Source organism: Xenopus laevis, chromosome 3L, assembly GCF_017654675.1.
Source record: "Xenopus laevis strain J_2021 chromosome 3L, Xenopus_laevis_v10.1, whole genome shotgun sequence".
Taxonomy (NCBI): Eukaryota; Metazoa; Chordata; class Amphibia; order Anura; family Pipidae; genus Xenopus; species Xenopus laevis.
Genome location: NC_054375.1, coordinates 69,226,602 through 69,248,272, shown reverse-complemented (window position 1 = coordinate 69,248,272; position 21,671 = coordinate 69,226,602). Strand labels below are relative to the sequence as shown.

The 21,671-nt window shown below is 38.0% G+C and overlaps 1 protein-coding gene across 7 annotated transcripts in view; it reads right to left on the bottom strand.

The window, feature by feature from the left end:
• The window catches only part of LOC108711107 (synaptotagmin-1), a 308,629-nt gene that overhangs the window by 14,663 nt on the left and 272,295 nt on the right, over positions 1-21,671 (bottom strand). For all 7 annotated transcript variants that reach the window (XM_041586373.1, XM_041586368.1, XM_041586370.1 and 4 more), the window contains one exon: positions 14,142-14,259. In XM_041586373.1, the coding sequence (XP_041442307.1) occupies positions 14,142-14,259 (118 nt within the window). The remainder of the gene's footprint in view (positions 1-14,141; positions 14,260-21,671) is intronic.

Here is a 21,671-nt window from a genome sequence, read left to right as displayed (position 1 = left end):
CTGCTATATATATATATATATATATATATATATATATATATATATATATATATATATAGTTCATTTCCTGCTGTTAATTAACAATATAAAATGTATATAAGGGCAAACCAGAAAAGGACACTGCAATCTTATCTCATTATGGGTATCAAGAATAGTGATGGGTGAATTTGCGAAACGGCTGGAGTTTTGCGAATTTATTTGCTGGCGGCAAATAGCGCGAATTCACCGCAAATTCTCGCCTGCCGAATAAATTCGCCCATCACTAATCAAGAACACCCTTTACACTCAATTTACAATATAAAAACAACAGGAAATACTAAAGATATCTCATTGGTGGGACTCAGAGATGGGGTTATGGTATATTATTTTGCACACTGAAGATGGCAGAGTCTAAACCCAACACCATATTTATAAATATTAATATTCAAAATAGCAGCATGCAAATCTGTATACTATCTTGAATCACTAATCAATTTCTACTTGCATTCATCCAGCTATATTGTCTCAGTTATATTTGTCTCAGACAAGACAAAACATTACGGCATTATGACACACCTCATTCCCATAGCTTGTAAGCACAACAAATGTAGAATTAAACTATCATTTTCACAGTCATACTGACATACGAATGCAAAGTTTGACCGATTCCACTGTTTTTACGTAGATCCACACATCATTGGCATAAATAATGTAGGATAGTCAACTGTTTGCTATACTTACTGTTTTTTAATTTGGGGGTGTGTATGTCTTAGTGTGAGGATAGAATTGTTTATACAGTATCTACACCATGTAGTAAGGCATATTGGTAGTAATCACCACAATGTTCCTTATAAATAAAGGGGATAAGACTATCAGATAAGGAAACTGAGAATTCCTCTAATTCTAGAGCATATATATATATGTCATCAATTTTATTAATAACAAAAGTGACAAATTAGACAATAGTTTGCATCTTATACAAAACACTATCATGTATCAGTACAGTGTTTTCAACTATTGTCATGGGAGAACTTGTAACTATTTTAGCATAGCACACAATAATACAAATGTGTATTTTCATAATAAAAAACACAGTTCAGATGAACCACAATGTAATCACTCTCACAGCAGCACAAAACACTACTCATTTACACCTTGCATATCATTTAGACAACACAATAAAACTGAATTTAAATTTAGCTGAATATGTCTCAAGTCTTATCATTTCCAACAGTTCCTTTTAAACTCTCAGAGCGGAGTGCAAATCTATTGTCTTGATGACTCCGGGGGAAACAAACTCGGTGGTGATTTCTTTCTCTCCCATTCGAAATGCTAAGCACTGCTCTAAACAAAGGTTTCTAATAAGCTAGGAATTTTACATACATTATTCAAGCCCCAGAAATGAAGCATTCAAACTGTAACTGCATAATATGTGATTATTCTCGTCCAAGGTATTTCAGACAATTAATAATAACATCATGAAGGGAAGGTGCATTTGGTAATTATACCTACATTTTTATTTCTCTTGTACACTGAGAGTTCACTGTCAGTCTGGTTTGTCATTTATAAGTCAATGAAAAGCAGACACATGCACAAACAGGAACTATTCCTTGTGTATTATTGTTACTAAAGAATCTATAATAAGATTTTTTTTACAGAGTTACTAGTAATTATGGCACTGGGGATCCAGTGCCATAATTATTTTCCTAAGTTGTAGTTTCTCAATAAAACTTCTTTAAATCTTCCTAGAGTGACTCGGTGACTCATATCAGGAGTTGAACAATAATCAAAGAAGTCTCTTTCCAATCTATTTCTTTATACTGGATATGCTGTACTGAACATTGAGATAATCAATACATTGGTTCTAAATCACTAGCAGGACATTTTCACAGATTTCCAGTCTTTTGAGGAACATAAAGGGCTGTAGCCCACGTAGCAATATGATCACTGCTATTAGTATAGTTATCAATCATTGCACAGGTTATCAACACATTTTCTTTCTCGTTAATGGCAATGAGAAACACTCAGAATAGCTCCTAGTAGATGACCAAGTACCAGTCTCAATGGTGACCAACCAATATACAACGAGCAGTAGTGAAAAAATGCCGTTTGTTTTAAATATTAAAATCTGGAAGGGCTAATTTATAGATGCTTTAATGATTACTAGAATAACAATTTAATATATGAAATTTATATATCAAGGATAAAATGAAAATAATTATTGCAGAACGGAAATTGGTAGACCTGTCCTCCATAAGCATTTCATCCAAGACTATCTGTGCTACTTAATCAGTTCTAACAGAGGGGGAAATATATATCTACAGAAAGATTATTTATAGAAATTGCAACATATAAATGGAAATGGAAACCAACATTCACAACACAGAGAGAATACACGCTATTGTATTGTATACATTTTAAAATCTATAGATAATACCAGAAGTAACAGTCGTCATTGACCAATAATGAATTTAAGGAAACAAAATTATACACATATAAAAATCCATTGGTCTTTAATTTAGACAACATGGGGATTTATTCATTTGTAAATTCAAGTTTTGCAGTTTTGCAGGTGAAACGAAACAGGGCAGATGCGCTCATCACTAGCAATTAGTGATGAAAGTGAAACAAAATAAACAAAGAAGGTACTGTACTAAAGCATCTAAGCCTGCATTACTATCACAAAAAAATACTAGGAATAATGCCAGTTGTGAACATGTCCAAAGCAACTGCATGACATTGGCTAAATACAGTATATAACTCAGCAGATGGAGTTTGCTAAATGAAAAAATATGAAAGTCTAAAAACCCATGAAAACATCCTTGATTTGAAACATTTTCTTATTTGAGCTGCATAGCGAAATAGTGCTGGATAATGTAACCCAGAGCATTCTGTGCAGAGAGAGTGTCGATTTTGGCTCATTGTTAATAATGAACTGAGATCTGCCAAAACATTTGTCATGGGCTTTGGAGTTCCATATGTATGAGTTAATCAGTAGTTCACTAATTGCCACTGAGTCTTGCTGAGATGAAATCTAAGAATCTGAATGCACCCTACCACAGAGAACCAAAGAAACAAAGATACATTGATAGTCATATTCATATTATATAATGTACTCCCAAATGGCATGTCCTGTTTCCTAGTCCTAAATGAAAGCAAGTAGTCAGTGCAGCACACAGGCCCCTACGTGCTGTGCCTTTTCAATATATAGTGTTCAGTTGTCAGACTCTCATGTAGGAAATTAACTGCCCATGTAACAATGTGAATTATTTGCCAACACACTTTTTATTCCTAGTAATAATATTTCTAGTAACACAGTTGAAGCTTACTTATATTTTTCCTCTACAGTACAATGTATCATGTTCATGCCATCTATTTAAACAGGACACTGCTATGAGTACTACCAGATCCCAAACCAAAGACAACTAATAAGCTGGTATCCATTTAGCTATTATAATAACGTTAGTGATTCCTAGGATGTGCACAAATAATTCTCACTCTGAGCTGGTTTCTTTTTTCCACTGAATTAATGATTTTCATTTATCCTACTCCTTTTTCCCAATAACTGGCACATATCCTATAGCTTTGTATATGGAAAGACAAACCAAGTATGAAAGTGTCAATATCTTTTCTCAACAGACATTTATCTAGATGCCCTAAGAGGATAAGACCAAAATTAGCAGGCAGAAAGGATTGAGTGCTGAATAATAGATGGCACATTCAGTGAGACTATCAATAGGCAAAGGATTAAGGAATTTAATACCTGGTATGGGAACTAATGTAAAATGTGTGGGGATTATTAACCGTTGCAATAATTACAATTCACTTGCAGTTCTTTATAATATTGTCTTTCATGTTAATTTTAAATTTAAATATTGGCAATTCTCTCTCAACATATGAAAATATGTTCTTAAATAGAGAAAATCAACATAAAGTGGTAGGCTGTTATCATTCCCTTTAATGCTGTACAGTACCTTGGGATGAGAAATATATGTAAGAAACTCAGGGGAGTAACTACAGAGGAAGCAGAACCTGCGGCTGCAGGGGGGCCCAGGAGGTACAGGGGGCCCCATGAGGCTCTCATTGATGAGCAATTTGAACATATATTGGTAAAACAGGACAAACACTGGATATGTTGGGGGCCCTAAAATTAATTTGCTGTGGGGCCCAGCAACATCTAGTTCCGCCACTGAAGAAACTCCATTGTAATTCCATATTAGAATAGTAAGATTTGATCTTATTTGTCAAAAAAGTGTCATTAGATGCTCTGGAAACCCAACTGACATCTGTACATTTGCTCTAAATTGTGATATGTAGCAGCTGAACTGTAATTATTTAGTACTACAATAGAAACATGTATACCTTTTACATTCTCATTGTACTGAGCTGCAAACCATTTGTACACTACAATAAATATAATTAGAGGATATATGCTTAAGCAGTTTGACTTGCTAATTACAGTAAAATTACATTGTAGGCAATTATGTTATTGAATATTTTTATCTTTTTCCTGCTGCATCCACGTGTAGCCTCACTGCACATTGAGTAGGATAACAAGTTAACCAGTGCACAAATTATTCTGCCAGGAGGTGATTATAACTTCCTTACTTTGTGCACTCATGCTTATAATCTGGACAAATCCATTCACTGCTTTGCCATAAATTGAGGGAACACTTAGCTATTTGTAAAATGATGATTTTGCACAGACATTTGATAGACAAATGCAGGTTAACACAAACGCACACAAAAAGAAACATTCAAGAGCAAAAAAAAAGTATATTCTACTGTTAAGACAATGGGGGCATATGTATGACTTATGGCTAGGCTGCCAAAGAATGAATGTGCAATAGATGGCAAAGTGGGACATGCCAGCTATTTCCTTTCTTATATTTTGCTCTTTATTTCCCACAACCCCCTTCACATTATGGGCCAGATTCCATTCAGTGAGAAAAAGGTTTATTACATAAAGGGCCAGATTAAATTCAGTGAAACAAAGGTTTATCACATGGAAACTCATAGACGAGATTCAATTTGAGATGCAGTTCAGAAAAACTTATCTCGCAGTTAATCACTTGAAAACTCTATTGAAGTCAATGGGGAAAAAATCGAACTGAATTAGGAGCAAAGTTTTTTCTGCTTGAATTGAATCACGTCCATGAGTTTTCATGTGATAAATAGATGATTTTTTTCTTACTGAGGGCCAGATTCAATGAAACAATAAAAAGTAATTTCAAGGTTCATCACATGAAAACTCATGGACGTGATTCAATTAAAAATAAAATTTTTCAATGACGGTTTTGTCCCATAGATTTCAATAGAGTTTTCATTTGATAAATAGGGCCAGATTCAATTCAGTGAGAAAATTCAAGGCGAAAAACAAGTTTCGTCTGTGACTTTTCACATGATAAAAACCGTTTTCTCACTGAATTGAATCTGGTCCACAGTGGGATATGTTTTTCTGAACTGAATTGCATCTCAAATTGAATCTCATCCATTTAAGTCTGAAAAAAGTAGGTTTCATGATCACTTTGGAGTGTTAAAAGGCGGTCACATTTTTATCACATTCATTAATAAGCCATTTAGTGTACCTTTGCTCTACGCACTTTGTTTTCTGGCACAACTGTGAGACCAAAGCTAATGTAATCAAACCATAAGTAGCTGTTAAACATGCCAGCAGTGCAAGCTATGCTTGAGTTCACTTGAAGTATGCCACTATTAATTGTCAAAAATGATTAAAGGTGTCATAAATGAAGTGCCATTTTCAGGTTAGAATTCTACATTGAATTTTCCCTGCAAAAAAAAACATACAAAAACAGAAAATATGTTACATCTTATATATATATTTTTTAGAACGAGCATCATTTCCTGATATGTTTAACTAAGGCGAAGACTACTGCCAATTGCTTACATTACATGAGTGAGAGTTAGCAGGATTTCAGTCAAGCGGTGCTTTGGAAACATGCTGCCATATTTATCAGCAGAAATGTATTCTATCATTAGGGTCATTGCTCAAAAACAATGTTTGCTTGCTTTCCTTTGTGTACAGTATAAAACTACAACCCTTGTTCTTGATCTAGCTCATAAGACATAGAACATAATCTCCAATATACTGTAAGTCTTTTTGTAAAATATGTGACTTAAAGGGGTGGTTCATATTTTTAATCTGACCTTTTTATCAAAGGTCAGATTTTAGTGGGTTTAGAGGTTTTTGAAACCAAGACTAAACTCGCTTTCCCTAAAACTACGAATGTCATGACATTTATTAAAAGATCCAAGTATTAAAAATCAGAATGGAAAATAATGCGCTAGAAAATACAAATACCTTAAAAGCAGCTAAAAATTAAAATTTTCCAGATAATTCCTAGCGGAAAAAAATACAAAAAAGCCTCTAAAAGTCCGAATTGACCAATAAGATCTGCGCAGCCCCCACTGACTTCTATAGGACCTTGACAACTTTTACCTGGTGAAGTTCTGTATTAGTAATTTTAGTGGTTTTTACCAGTGATGAGCAAAATATTTGCGAAATGGGACTTTTGATGTCGGCGTCAATTCTTCGGCATCAAAATCGGCGCCAGCGACAATTCCGATGCATTAAAGTCAATGGATGTGAATTTAATTGTCGCCGGCGTCGGAATTGTCACCAGTGTCAGAATTGTCGCCGGTGTCCAAAAACTTTGATGCTGACTAATTTTTGCCGCAATTTTGTGAATTTATTCGCCGGTGGCAAAACGGGGAAATTCGCTGCATATTCGTGCCTGGTTAATAAATTCGCTCATCACTAGTTTTTACACCTAACAAATCTCTAATTTTTATGGCTTTTAAAAAATGTGAAAACTACGTATCTTTGGGGATTTGTGGAAAAAATGTAAACTTGAGTGTTAGTAAATGGGCCCCTTAGTATGTTATAGAATGACTAATTCTAAGCTAATTTTCAATTGGTCTTCATTTTTAATTTTTTTTATCGTTTTTGAATAATTCGCCTTCTTCTGATTCTTTTCAGCATTTGAATTAGGGTCACGTACCCCATCTACAATATAAATGCTCTAAGGCTACTCCTGTGCAATTAACATATTCATTAAGAAACAGTTTTGATATTCTATTTGTCAGCTCCTGATAAATATACCGTACCTAAATATAAATAAATAAATACCCTTAATACTTGTAGATATCCTTAAACTGCATATTGTCTACATGTCAATAATAAAAAGTTCAAGATAACAATTCCATGGGTTCTTTCCATTTCTCAGGTAAGTGTCACCTGGCTGCAAGTGTTGTGTCTGGACTGAGATTCAAAACAATGATAATGTCCATTCTGTAAATCACTCTTCTACACAGTCACATGGTGTTTGTTCATAAAAATGTATATAAATTAACCGGTGATACTATAATAACTTTTGCAGCAAGCCTTTGTTAGCCTGCTTAAGATGGTTTTGGGACTGCTGCGTGGCAGAATATCCAAGATCTATATATATTCAGTTCTTGACAAGAACCGTAAATTATTTGTCCTCTGTATTTTCTGAATCATTGGTTTCTATTGTTTAGAGTTGAAATGTTCTACACACTTGAGATCCAACCTTAAGCCTCAGCAATTTGTTGTTTCATCCAGGAATTCCCTCAGATGACCTCTTCTTCAGTGAAGCAATATATCTTTTCTTAGGGTTGTTTTATCATTCCCTACAAATGTTGCCATGGAAAATTGATTAATGTGTTTATACAAATCTTATTTCCAATAGAAATATGTTTAACTACTTATATGCACAATGAAACACCTTTTTATACCTTACAATATTTATTTGTACACTGTCACTTGATTTGTGCCAAGCTTTGAATTCTATAGGCATAACGAAAGGCATGAACTGGCTGATCTGATCCCTTATATAGCATATTTATAGGGCTATGCCCAGGTGCAGTAACCCATAACAACTGATCAGTAGGTAGAATGTTTACTGGTCATCTGTTTAAAGGGGAAGGAAACCTAGTCGGCGTAAACCCCCCACCCCCCCCTCCCGTTTGTTGCCCACCCTCCCTCCTCCCCCCTGGCCTACCCGTCCCGCTGGGCAAATGCCCCTAACTTGTTACTTACCCTTCTGCGCAGGTCCAGTCCAGGGAGTTCACAGACGACATCTTCTCCCACGCGATCTTCTTCCTGCTTTGAACGGCGCTGCGCGTGACTTTTGGCGCATGCGCAGTAGATCCGTACCGGCGAAATGATCCTACTGCGCATGTGCCAAAACGCCGTTCACAGCAGGAAGAAGATCGCGTTGAAGAAGATGTCGTCTGTGGGGCAGTTATATTCTTTATTCTACTTCTCTCTCTCTTTCCATTCAAACCTCTAAAATACCCCACATTACCGGTGATGTTGCTCATAGCAACCAATCCGATTTTTGCTTTTGTTTTCTAGCTATTGAAATCAAATTTTTGATTGGTTGCCCTGGGCAACATCACTGGAAATGCTTTACTTCACTTTTTGCACAGCATAAAAAAAGTTTCGCCATAGCTCATAGAATTTACGGTGCTGATTTATGTTTCATATTCATGTTTTTTGGTGTTCTTATTCTCCCTCTGCTAGGAAAAACATGGTCATGGTGCAGATTGCAGCTGCTGCACAATGTTTTTCCTAGCAATGTTAATTATTCCCTTGGATATTTGCCAAAAACTTGCTTTATGAATAGGAAGCAACATCCTCTCCGTATGAAAATTCCAGGCTCTTCTGTTTTAACTCACAACAACTTTTATCACTTTGTCTTCCTAAACTTTTATCCAATGTTATTCTAACCTTCTGCTTAAAGCACAACTAAGATAATAGGTAGGAATTAGTGATTGTATCATGCTATTTTCTGTTTTTCTTATAATTAACATCACATCATGTAGCATAGATTTGTCCGACGGTTTGTATAGTCCTTTTCACAGTCTTATCTTCTACCTGGTAATTTGCATATCATTACCCTCTCTAATCCTTCTTTTAAGCTACGCTCTGCTTCAAATCCCTAATTAACGTTTTAAAGTAGCAGAGACTGCTTAAAAATTGTTCATGCCTCTTGCAATCTCATGAACTGTAAAGCAGAGCATATCTTGAATACCATATATAAAGGTAGATTTGTTCAAGTTGATTTTGTCTATTACTCTCTCAACCTTTATATATTCTGGTCACCTTTTTATTCATATGCTATATACATACAATGTATACTGCATCCATTAAAAAAAGATGCTGTGTTTACAGGTGAAGCTATCAGGATTTCACATTTTGTCATACCATGTCACCTTGTGTTATTTTTTAGTGCTAAAACCTGCCTCTAGATGGTACTAGAGTGCAATGGCCTTAGTCCATCAGAAGCAATGCAATGAAATAATTGCACTCTAGTACCACCTAGAGTCAGCATTGAAATATAGTGTCTGGAAAAGTGCAACAAAATGTTCAATAGCTTTGTATTTTTGCAGCTGTTTTAATAGGTCTATGACCGTTTTCCAAACTGCTGTTTGGGTTCCTTCTTAGAGCTTCATGTGTGTTGTTGTCGCTTAGAAGTGTGGTCGCATTTGTATGGTAGTCCAATGTAATAGGTACAAATGTGTATCTTTCTTTATCAGCGGGCAGGATGGTGATATTCGAGCCTTTTTTTGATGATGTCAGAGCCTTCCTTTCCTGTACAGTGTGGTTTGGTATTAGCTAGGGCGGCGGACACTTTAAGGTAAAGTTATTCAAAGTATTTTGTAGTACTTTGTTGTTATGAGTTGAGGCTTCAGAGGCTGCGATTATATCTACAACAGGGTTGGTTTTGGGAACAATTGCAAATTTCAAACCTTTGTCTAGGACTTCCATCTCAGGCTGGGTAAGAGTCATTTCATACAGATTCTTTACCCTCTTTTCCTTGTTTTCCTGGGTCCCAGTTTCTTCTTTTTACCTTCTCACCTAATTTCTACTCTTTTTGGTTGTTCCCAGAACGGCATGCCAGAATGGAAAACTTTTTCTGTTGCCTCTTCTTGTCCTTATTGTACTGCGATAGCTGTGCTTCTTTCATTAAACCCACCACTCTTTCCCAGACTGTGGTGGGTAACTGCAAGGCCAGTCTCCATGTCCGTTTATCCAGTTTGCACAACTTTAGAAAATCAACCCTATAGCTACTATATTCTGAATCACAGGTGGAAGAAGAACAACATCTGGCTGTATTCAATTTACCATTTACCTTTAATCATGAACTAAAGACAAACACTTGCTGACTTATGGGCATTTTGTGTTTGCATAAAAGGTCTAATGTTTCAATTTGAAATGCTTGAGTCGATAAAACAAAAATGTATCATCTCTCAGGGGTAGTTTGCATTTGAAAAGCAACTTGGTTTTAGAACCTGTATTGAGGTTACAATCTGTTCTCTGAGACGTGGTGTCTCTCACATGCTATTATTCAGGGATGGAGTAATGCCAAGACAGATTTCAATAGACTCCAGGACATTCTGGGAACAGACTCAGGGAAGATATGTGGATGCGAAGCTCAGGCAGTTATACTGTCGGTCAGAGTAAAATTGTTTTACCTACACTTATATGGCATCCCCAGCAGAAATGTACATGAATGAGACAAATGTAGACATAAAAAGATTTACAAAAAAGCCCAAGAGCAAACTGAACTGCAAATTAAATAGCAAGCATGTTGGCCATCTGTCAAGCTTAGTTTTTTATTTCTTTGAATCAAAAGCTAATATAATCTACTGATACTTTTCCTAAAAGCTCTTATAATCGGTATGATTCAGGCTGAAAGTCTTCCTCATATTTTTCACTCCATGACGCCAGCATCACACTGTGAGCCCTCTTAGTTCTTGTGATAGGAATCTGTTAAACAGAATTAGTTTATCTAGGAATTATGTTTTCTTCCCTAAGACGTCAGTTTTTCAAATATAAACTCAAGTTCCCTTAATGCTTTCATCAGTGAAACAAAAATAAGCAAAGATAGCCCATAAGCAGCTCACACTGCATCTTTCTTATCTAATTAACAAGAGCTCAAGAGCCAGACAATATCAGAATAAGATGCCTCATGCAATCTACAACCCAATCTACTGCTCACACAAAATGTTCTCTCCTCTGCAGATCTCTATAAACTATAAAGAGGCCAGGCACCACCCACAGCAATCAAACTGTATTTACAAGTACATTAGAGCACATTATAGACAAATAGCAGGGGACCTTTTTACCCATAAAGAGGATCACAGTACCAGAGGATTTGTGGAGAGGCCATCATTTTAGGGGGCGGCATGCTGCCCACCCACACCCACATTGGTTCAGAAACACTGGGGATGCGCAGGGGAGTGGATGGGGGAGACAAACACCAGCGGGCCTAGGGGCACCTACTATGTAATTCTGGCTCTGAGCATAATATCCAAGGCTACTGAGTTACTTAATTTCCATAGTTAGTACTGATATGCGTATTTTACACCAAAATTTGCGAAAAGGTGAAAAATTTGCAAAATGCATTGAAGTCAATGGGTGTCAAAATAATTTTGATGCGCATCAAGTTTGACTAGAGAGACAATTTTTATCCGCGCAACTATTTGGTCCAACTGCATTAAAGTCAACGGTTGTCCGAATAATTTTGACGTGCGCCAATTTTTATGCACACCCCAATTTTACAGCACGTCAATTTGTTAAAACTGATTTTTGTCGCCACAGTTTCACAAATTAATTTGCAAATTCGTGTCTGGTGAATTTATTCGCCCATCACTAGTTTATAGTTATAAATCACATGATTTCATGTATTTGTTAGGAAAGCTCCATTCTAGGTACCGGATTACAACACAATGGCAAAAAAGCTAGATGCTCTTTGCTATTTGTTTGCATGTCATTTTACAAAGAATTGATCTGCTAAGTTTTTCTCTTATTATCAGACTGCTTTCAGATTTGATTAGAAGAAACGGATTTTATCTGTTACTTTCAATATCCTATGCTTGTATAGATATACTAGTTCTCATATCCTTATCTCTGTCTAGCCACACAGAGTAACTTCCAGTTCAGACCTTTATCTTATTTCAGATCACAAGCTGCTTGCATCTTCTACACATAAAATGTTTTTGTCTTGTGAGCAATAAGCCTTGTGAGCTCATTTCTAGTGCAGTTCCGGGGTTATTTGCTCGACTTCTGATTAAATAACCATTGGTGTCTGCATGGGCTAATTTAAAAGACCAGTAACTTGAAAAAAATTTAAAAAAAAAATTATTTTATACATAACGAAAAAAACCCACCAAGACAAGACATTTAACTTTAAATTCATAAAGTCTTTATTAAGAAATAACTTACCGATACTCCTCTTGCGCTCCTCTTCAGAAACGGAGACAGGGCGACGATCCATTGTGCAGCGCTCGATTTCTCCTCCCTGGCTATCTCCCATAGAAGGCAGGGAGGAGAAATCGAGTGCCATGCGACGATGGATCATCGCACGGCACTCGATTTCTCCTCCCTGCCTTCTATGGGAAATAGCCAGGGAGGAGAAATCGAGCGCTGCACAATGGATCGTCGCCCTGTCTCCGTTTCTGAAGAGGAGCGCAAGTGTCTTGGGGGCAAATTTACTAAAGGGCGAAGTGGCTAATGCTAGCGAAAAAATCGACAGCGTGACGTCATTTTGCCACTTCGCCGATTTACTAACGGGTGCTGGCGTAAATTCGCTAGTGAAATGGACCTACTCAAGTCACAAAAAAAATGCTGGTGTCTTTTACTTTTTAAAGGGTGATAGGCTGAAAAAGATCGAAAATATTTTTTAGGGTTCCCTCTTTCCCTCCTACATTTGATAACGTATGGCACCTAAACTATACCATGGGCACATGTGTAGGGCTTTAGAATACATTTATTAAGGTTCCCAGGCCTTGTGTAGTGTAATGTGTTTGCTGCTGCATATATGGCCATTGTACTTTATCTGCATGCCGTATGCAAATTTGCCTTCGCTAGCGTAACATCGAACTGATGATCATAACGTCGCTAGCGCAACTTCGCAAACAATAACTTGTGAATTTGCGCAGCACTGGAGAATCTACGCCTGGCGAAGTGTGGCGAAGTCAACGCTGGCGCGATTTCGGAGGTAAGTAAATTTGCCCCTTGGTGTTTTTTTTTCGTTAAGTACAAACAATTTTTTTTAGAATTTTTTTTTTGTTACTGGTCCTTTAACAAGGGGGAACAGCACTATGGGGCATATGTATTATGCTGTGTAACATTTCACCAAAAAAACAGCTTAAAAAAAGCTGTGTAAAATAAATGGAGAACTGGTAAATGTTACACCATGCGAATGCCAGATTTGTCGCCGTTACTATACATTGCTTGCGGAGGAAGTCACTCTAAGAAAAGCATATAAAATAAATATGCCCCTACAGCAAGATATCTGTTTGAACTGAGTTTGCATTCTTAGATGTGTATACTAATTTGCATGCTAATATTAAGCATTTAAAAGTTCTGCCTAGAGCAGAAATGATGTATCTAGAACAGATGGATCTGCACAGAAACTGATTTCTATATGGTGATATTACATAATGTATTATTTATATATTAAAAATGTTAAATGGCACAATATTGCTTGTCCATATGTGTTATTTGATTCTAATTTCTCCAGCACCAATACAGTACAGCTTGCCAGCGAGTTTTAAATTATAATCTTTATTCTTGCAAAGGTCTACCAGTTTTTCCTTTGTGCTGTGTACTGACATTTTCAGGCACAATGACCCCACTGCCCCGTACAGCTTACAAACTATGTATGCGGAGCAGTGAGATTGTATGACACATTTCAGGTTATTGAATGTAACCCAAAAATCTCTAAATCTCTCCTATGTACAAACCTTAACAACACATTCCCTTTCCATTTCCAAAGAATGGTATGCCATGCTGGTGAATTTGTTGATTGTTGTATGAACACAAGGCAGGCTGTCTTTAAATGCACTACAGACTTAGAATAATAGTTATATTTTGTAATAATTATTTTTAAAGGCAAACTGTGCATTAGCAAACTTTGTATGTTTAATGCCGTATACTATCTTAAATGTCTGTACAAAACCCTTTCAATAAACATTATATTTGTTATTATAATGCCCAGCAGAGGAAAAAATCCCTTTTTAAACCGAAGTCGTAATAATTCTCCCATTTATATAACTTTTTGTTGTTTGTTTGCAGATTCAATTATACATAAATGTATTTCATTTACCTGATAAACCACCAACATCCATCTTCTTTAGGTTCTTTGCCTCGAGAATAACAACTGTTAGCTTGCCAGCCGTAGGTACGTAGCGGAGGGAAAAGCAGATGTCACCCAGTTTTTCTTGCTGTGAAAACAAATCAGCCAATAAATTGGAGCAGGATGCGGAAAATAATATGGTTTTCAACAATAATTCTGACTGTATTTGTATCCAATTTTATCATGTTGCATTGACAAGTTAACTAGCTAGTGTGAGGAACTACACATGACACCTTTTTCAAATCTTTGTACAGGAATATAAATTAACTTTGCCACCCTGTTCCTGGGTGCTCTGTATTACTTGACACCACTAACAGTGAGTGACCTTGTGAATGTTGCTAAAGGCAAAGCTACAGCAGGCGTTATTCATTGTGGTTGGCATCTGTAGTCTAGCATATAAAGTGCTTGTCCACTGCAGGCACTTACTTAAACCCCAGGGTCATATTTCCAATAATGTATAGAATTTTAAATAAATAATATAAAAAGTGAAAAAGGGATCCAGGTTGTGTCACTTTTAGTTCTTCGTCATTGCACTTGCATTTGTAAATGAGCCTTCTAATATTTGATGAATATATTAATATCAGTAAATACTTCAGTAAATATAGTGTATGTTTCATTCACTGGGGTTTCCTAAAAGGTAACTGTATCCAGAACTATATAAAGTTATATATTTTACCTGCAAACTCGTTATCCTGAAAGCTACACATTACAGGAAGGCTATCTCCTATAGACCACAATGAAAATAACTGTTTCAGAGAACAAGTACAGGTCATGTGATGATTTTGCTGTGCGTGCTTGTGTCCAGACTTTTGAGTGGAAAATAGATACGAAGTGCCAATCTGATTTCAATGGAGGGATAGCAGAAGAATAACAGAGAGCTACATAATCAGCTTGAACAACCTGTTGTAATGCATCTTGTTATTGTTATTTATATCTGTTGTTTGTCCTTTAAGTTATGTGCAGGGAAAGACATACTGTACATAAATTAATATTCTTTGGTGATGTAGAATGTGCACTTACATTAAATGCTCACAGGGAGGGGGGCTTATTTATCAAAGTCCGAATTTATATGACTTTTTTAATGAAAAAAGTCTGACTAAACTAGAATCCACAATTGGACCTTATTTATTATTAAAAAATCACTATTTATTCAGATAAGGGACAAACATAAAAAAATCTAATTGCTCAATTTTTCTCGAAAACCTTTTGTTTTTTTTGTTCGAAAAGCCTGAAATAGTCGGATTTTCGGGTTAATTCCATTGCAGAGCACAGAAACTTCTAAATAGCATAGGGACCTCTCAAATTGACTTATATACAACCTATGCAGGTCTGAGATGCCGGATTTTCGGATTCAGACTTTTTCCATCCTTGGGGTTTAAAAAATCTCGAAAAATTCTAGTTTTTTTTTTTCAATTTTATGTCATTCGGACTTTAATAAATAACCCCCAAAATGTTTTGTAGCTGTCAATAGAATAATGAGAGACAGACAGAGGCTATTTTGAATTGCGGACATATTTATAAATAATTTTATAGTTAGTGAAATGAATATATACAGGTATGGGATCCGTTATCTGATAACCCATTATCCAGAAAGCCTGAATTATGGAAAGACCATCTCCTATAGATTCCATTTTATTCAAAATTTTAAAAATGATTTCCCTTTTTCTCTTTAATAATAAAAGAGTAGCTTGTATTTGATCCAAACTTATATATATATAAGTATAATTAATCCTTATTGGAAGCAAAATCAGCCTTTTGTTTATTTAATATTTATAGGATTTTTTTTAGCAGACTTAAGGTATGGAGATCCAACTTCTGAAAAGATCCCTTATCCGGAAAACCCCAGGTCCCGAGCATTCTGGATAACAGGGAAAGTCTCTTAGAATGGCATTATCATTCATTATTCCATCTGTCAAGGGGCACAAAAGGGAATGGGGAGATGGTTTATAGAACAGTAAAGTGAAATTTCTACCACTTTTGCATATTTAGAACATTTGATGTCAGCTGCCTTATCTTCAGTCATAAATCATAAGTTACAGTTATGATATGCTGTAAGACAATTATACAACATCAATGAAATATCAGAAATGTTTTATTTAATGACAACTGACTGAAACATGCAGTGCTTTGTGCACAGTCTCAGCATGTCACAGTAACGATTATATAAGTTGCTTTATCCTGTGCTACAATAACTCTTTTAAGAATATTTAAATATGTTCTTTGTTATTTTGTTTTCTCTTTGTCATATGGATAGCCATTGTTTCCTATAACTCTGGTTTACCTTATCAACACACTTTTATAGAAAAGCAGTTGGTACTTTAATGTTACTTTGGTGTAGTTAGCAGAGCACAGAATTAGCATAGCAAATGACTCTTTTGTATGCCAAATAATGAGGTGCTCTACCCAAAACCTGTTTTCTTTTTCCCAGTTTAAAGAAAATAGACGCCTGAAAACATTTTAGGACACATTGATTAAATCTGTTCAGTGCTTTTAAAGTGATTTGTAAAGGTAATTACTATTAAATACATATGTGTCTGGTTGTTTATATTTCTTGCACTCCTGAACATTTGACCTGAACACTAGTGAATGAAAAGTTAGGAATAGGAAGTTAGGGATCCCTGCAGAATGTCAGTGGTATGTTTGGATCCTTTTTGCCTTCTATGAGCTTTTCATTTAAAATCATTTGGTTTTTGTTTAGGACATAGAAATCAAATTGAATGGCATCCCAATTACATGTAAAAACGTATTAAAATCCATAATACAAATTTCATTAAATCAGTTATATCAATCCAATGCACTCCAGGCACCTCAGTTCACACACGTGACATTCTGAGCAACCAGTGCAAATGTTTTTTGCCCTGAAAATGCTCTGGTGTGATTTTCTGGCCTGAAATCAAACACACTTGTGCCTCCCGGCATTTACCATTTAAGTGGGAGCCGTGGGACACCAGCATGGGCTCTTTAAAGCCAATTAAAATATGCTAGGCTGAAAAATGCACCATGTTACTTATCCTTAGACTTATCTCAGCTATATGGAAGCCCTTACCCCAGAAAATTAAATTGAAACACAGCAAAAACTCATAATCTAAGCATTTGCACATTTAACTTTAATCATTCCATTCATTTGAGAATGAATGATATGTAATGCAACTTTTATTAGTTAAGCTGCTGTGTCTCTAACTTTGTAATGCCAGACAGTTGAAAAAGCTCCTAAATAACAGATTTTTAGCTCCAGGGAGTTACACAACCTTACCATATGAAGTGACAATGATCTATAGAGAAGAAAGTTTCATGCCTCTCTAGTTTCTTAAGTGATGTGATTTGCAGAAGATGTCTCTGGTGGCCTAATTATTATATAGGTATCGTGCGGCTACTGTGGAATATTTTTTTCTTTGACGCTAATAAATAATGTATTGGAGAAAATGACTTTGATCATTACATGAAAATTGTAAAGCAGTGTTGGCTGGCTCTAGCCATGTAGCTCGTGGATTCGGTATTAGTGCTTTCTATTAGAACAGCAGACTGACAGAGAACTAAGCACTCATACAGCATGCAATGCATACCTTTTTTAAACTTGTCATAAGACAGCAAATTTCAATGGTACCCCCATATTTAATAAATGTACTTATCAGTGCCGGGCCAGCCTGGGCAGACGCGGTTTGAGCGCCCCACAGAGGCGCACACACATGCGCGCAAAACCCGTGTGCACGCGCATGAGCGAAAACCCGAGGCGATGCAAAAGAACACACACCGGCCAAAGAGGGGACCGGACTAGGGGTAGGAGAGGCAGAGAAGGTGCATGCCTGGCGCCCCTCCAGCTCTGCGCCCTAGGCACGTGCCTACTCTGCCTGCCCCTAGTTCCGGCCCTGGTACTTATTTAAGGATGTGCCTTGGTTTATCAGGTAATGTAAAGCCGTACAACATTCATTAACATTAGTAGCCCAAACTAATCTGAAAAGCTTTTCATAACTTGATTACTCTGGCTCAGAGATCCCCAACCTTTTTTTTTTATCCGTGAGCCACATTCAATTGTAAAAAGAGTTGGGGAGCAATACAAACATGGGGGTGCCACATAAGTGATAATTAGTAGCTCCTATGTAGACAGACAGCCTAAAGGAGGCTCTGTTTGGCAGTACATCTGGTTTTTATGAAACCAAAACTTGCCTCCCAGCCAGGAATTAAAAAATAAGCACCTGCTTTGAGCCACTGGGAGCAACATCCAAGGGGTTGGGGAGCAACATGTTACTCACAAGCCACTGGTTTGGGATCACTGCTCTGGATCAAGCTGTACTTTAAGGGGCAGATTTACTAAGCTCGAGTGAATAATTAGAATGAAAAAATATTCGAACTAATTTTTTGGGTACTTCGACCATCGAATTGGTCACATTCGATCGAATCAAATGATTCGAATGATTCGAAGTAAAAATCGTTCGACCATTCGATAATCGAAGGACTGTCTCTTCGACATCATACTTCGCCACTTTAAACCTACCGAAGTCCAATGTTAGCCTATGGGGACCTTCCCCAGTTTTTTTTGGTCGAATAAAAATCCTTCAATCAATCGCTTAAAATTGTTCAAATCGCTCGATTCGAAGGATTTTATCGTTCCATCAACCGTTTTTTATTCGATCGCTCAAAGATTTTGCGCTAAAATCCTTCGAATTCTATATTCGAATTCAAAGGATTTTACTTTGAGGGTTTTTTAACCCTCGAAATTCGACCCTGTAACGGGCCCGAAGGCACAGTAGTAGTAAGGACCAAAGAGGAGACCAGACCAGGTTCGAAGTACAAAAGGTTTATCCGGAAGAATAGTCAGGGCACAGGCAATGTCGGTTCAGGCAGCAATCAAACAGTGTCGAGAAAACAGGCAGGAATTGGTACACGGAGAAATCAGACAATATATATAACACACCCAGGAACACAAGAGAATGGAACCTATAATTGGGCAAGGACACAAAGGAAAATGGGGTTTAAATAGTTCAGTCTTTGGCGCCGAAACTTGACGCGCTGACGTCATGACGCCGACGCCAGCGTCTTCACGCTGGCGTCCTCACGCCGGCGCACATTCTGACGCCGGCGTCCATTCTGACGCCGGCATCCAATCCGAGGGCGACTCGTTCTTGACGCAATCAAAGCAAGGTCAGCAGGAACAGCATGGTAGAGCAGAGGGACGTCATCCAGGTCGCCATCTTGGACACCAGGTAAGTCGGATTCCATTACAGTACCCCCCTCCTTAGGGGGGGCCTCAGGACCACCGAGACTAGGAGAAGAGGGAAAAAGTCTGTGGAACTTACGGACCAAGGCAGGAGCATGGACATCCGAATTCTTTACCCAGGAACATTCCTCTGGACCAAAACCCTTCCACTCAATTAGATATTGAAGAGTGCCCCTGGAAAAACGAGAATCCAAAATCTGTTTAACCTCAAACTCTTGGTGACCATCGACCAGGACAGGAGCTGGGGAAGAAGAAGAGGAACCGGGCACAGCAGGCTTAAGCAACGAGACATGAAAGACATTTGGAATCCGCATCTCAGGAGGGAGTTGTAACCGGACAGCAACAGGGTTGATGACTTCAATGACAGGAAAAGGACCGATGAATTTGGGACCAAGTTTGGGTGTTGGAACTTTAAGACGAATGTTTCGAGTGGAGAGCCAGACTTTGTCTCCAGGAGCATATTGAGGGGAAGAAACTCTTCTTTTGTCAGCAAACCTTTTCTGCACCAGGGAACTTTTTTCCAGATTAGAAGCCACAGCAAGCCAAATAGCCATCATGTGGGCAGCTTGATCGTTGGCAGCAGGGACATTGGTGAGAAGAAGGTCCTGAGGAAATGCCAAAGGATTCAGCGGGTAGACACAGAAGAAAGGAGACCTTTGGGAAGAAGAGTGCAGGGCGTTGTTATGGGCGAACTCAGCCCAAGGCAGAAGATCCGACCAATCATCCTGGCACAAGGAGACATGGCAGCGCAGAAACTGTTCCAAAGCCTGATTAACCCTCTCAGCAGCTCCATTGGATTGGGGGTGGTAGGCAGAAGAAAATTGTAGCGAGATATTGAGGGTTTTACACAGGGATCTCCAGAATCTAGAAACGAATTGCGACCCCCGATCAGAGACAATTTCAGCCGGAAAACCATGGAGACGGAAAATATGGTGGATGAAAAGTTTGGAAAGTTCAGGAGCAGAGGGTAACTTGTGGAGGGGAATGAAATGAGCCATCTTGCTGAACCTGTCAATGACCACCCAGATGACAGTGTGTCCAGAGGAAACAGGGAGGTCCACAATGAAGTCCATGGCAAGATGAGTCCAAGGGCGCGATGGAATGGGTAATGGAAGAAGAAGACCTTTGGGAGGAGAATGTCCAGTTTTAGAAACCGCACAAATGGTACAAGAAGAAACAAAGTCTTTGACGTCCTTTCTCATGGAAGGCCACCACACCACACGAGAGAGGAGTTCGGTAGTTTTCTCAACTCCCGGATGACCTGCTTGTTTAGAACAGTGGACCTGAGACAATATGGACTGACGACAATCAGGAGGAACGAAGGCAACCCCCAGAGGAATATTATCCGGAGCGGCAGTCTGGGCGGAAAGAAGTTGAGAGGCCAAGGAAGGAAACAGAGCAGCGATGATCTTAGAAGGGGGCACAATGGGTTCGGGGTCCTCGGAGCAAGGAATCTCGGGAACAAAGCTTCTGGACAGAGCATCAGCCTTCCGATTTCTTGAGCCAGGACGGAAGGTGATGATGAAGTTAAAACGGGAGAAGAATAATGACCATCTGGCTAGTCGAGGATTCAGGCGTTTGAGGGACTGGATAAATTCAAGGTTTTTATGGTCAGTAAAGATGGTCACAGGGATAGAAGATCCTTCCAGCAAATGTCTCCACTCTTCCAGGGCTAATTTGACTGCCAATAACTCCCGGTTCCCAATATCATAATTCTGCTCAGAAGAGGAAAACTTTTTGGAGAAGAATGCACAAGGATGAAGCTTGCCATCCGAAGGGGACCTCTGTGACAAGACCGCACCAGCTCCTACATCAGAGGCGTCAACTTCGAGGAAGAAAGGTAGAAGGAGTTCAGGATGTCTGAGAATTGGAGCAGAAGAGAAGGCATTTTTCAGGGATTCGAAGGCTTCCAGGGCAAGAGGGGGCCAGTGCTGAGGTTTACCCCCTTTGCGGATAAGAGCAAGAATAGGAGAAATCTTGGACGAAAAACCTTTAATAAATTGTCTGTAATAATTGGCAAACCCGATAAATCTCTGGATAGCCTTGACACTTGTAGGAAGGGGCCAATCAAGAATTGCAGAAACCTTGGCTGGATCCATCTTGAAGCCCTGTTGGGAGATGATGTACCCAAGGAAGGGAATGGATGACACCTCAAAAGAACATTTCTCCAATTTGGCAAAAAGGTTGTTCTTCCTGAGACGAAGAAGAACTTCTTTCACTTGGGAACGATGTTCCTGGAGATTCTTGGAGAAAATAAGAATGTCATCTAGGTAGACGACCACACT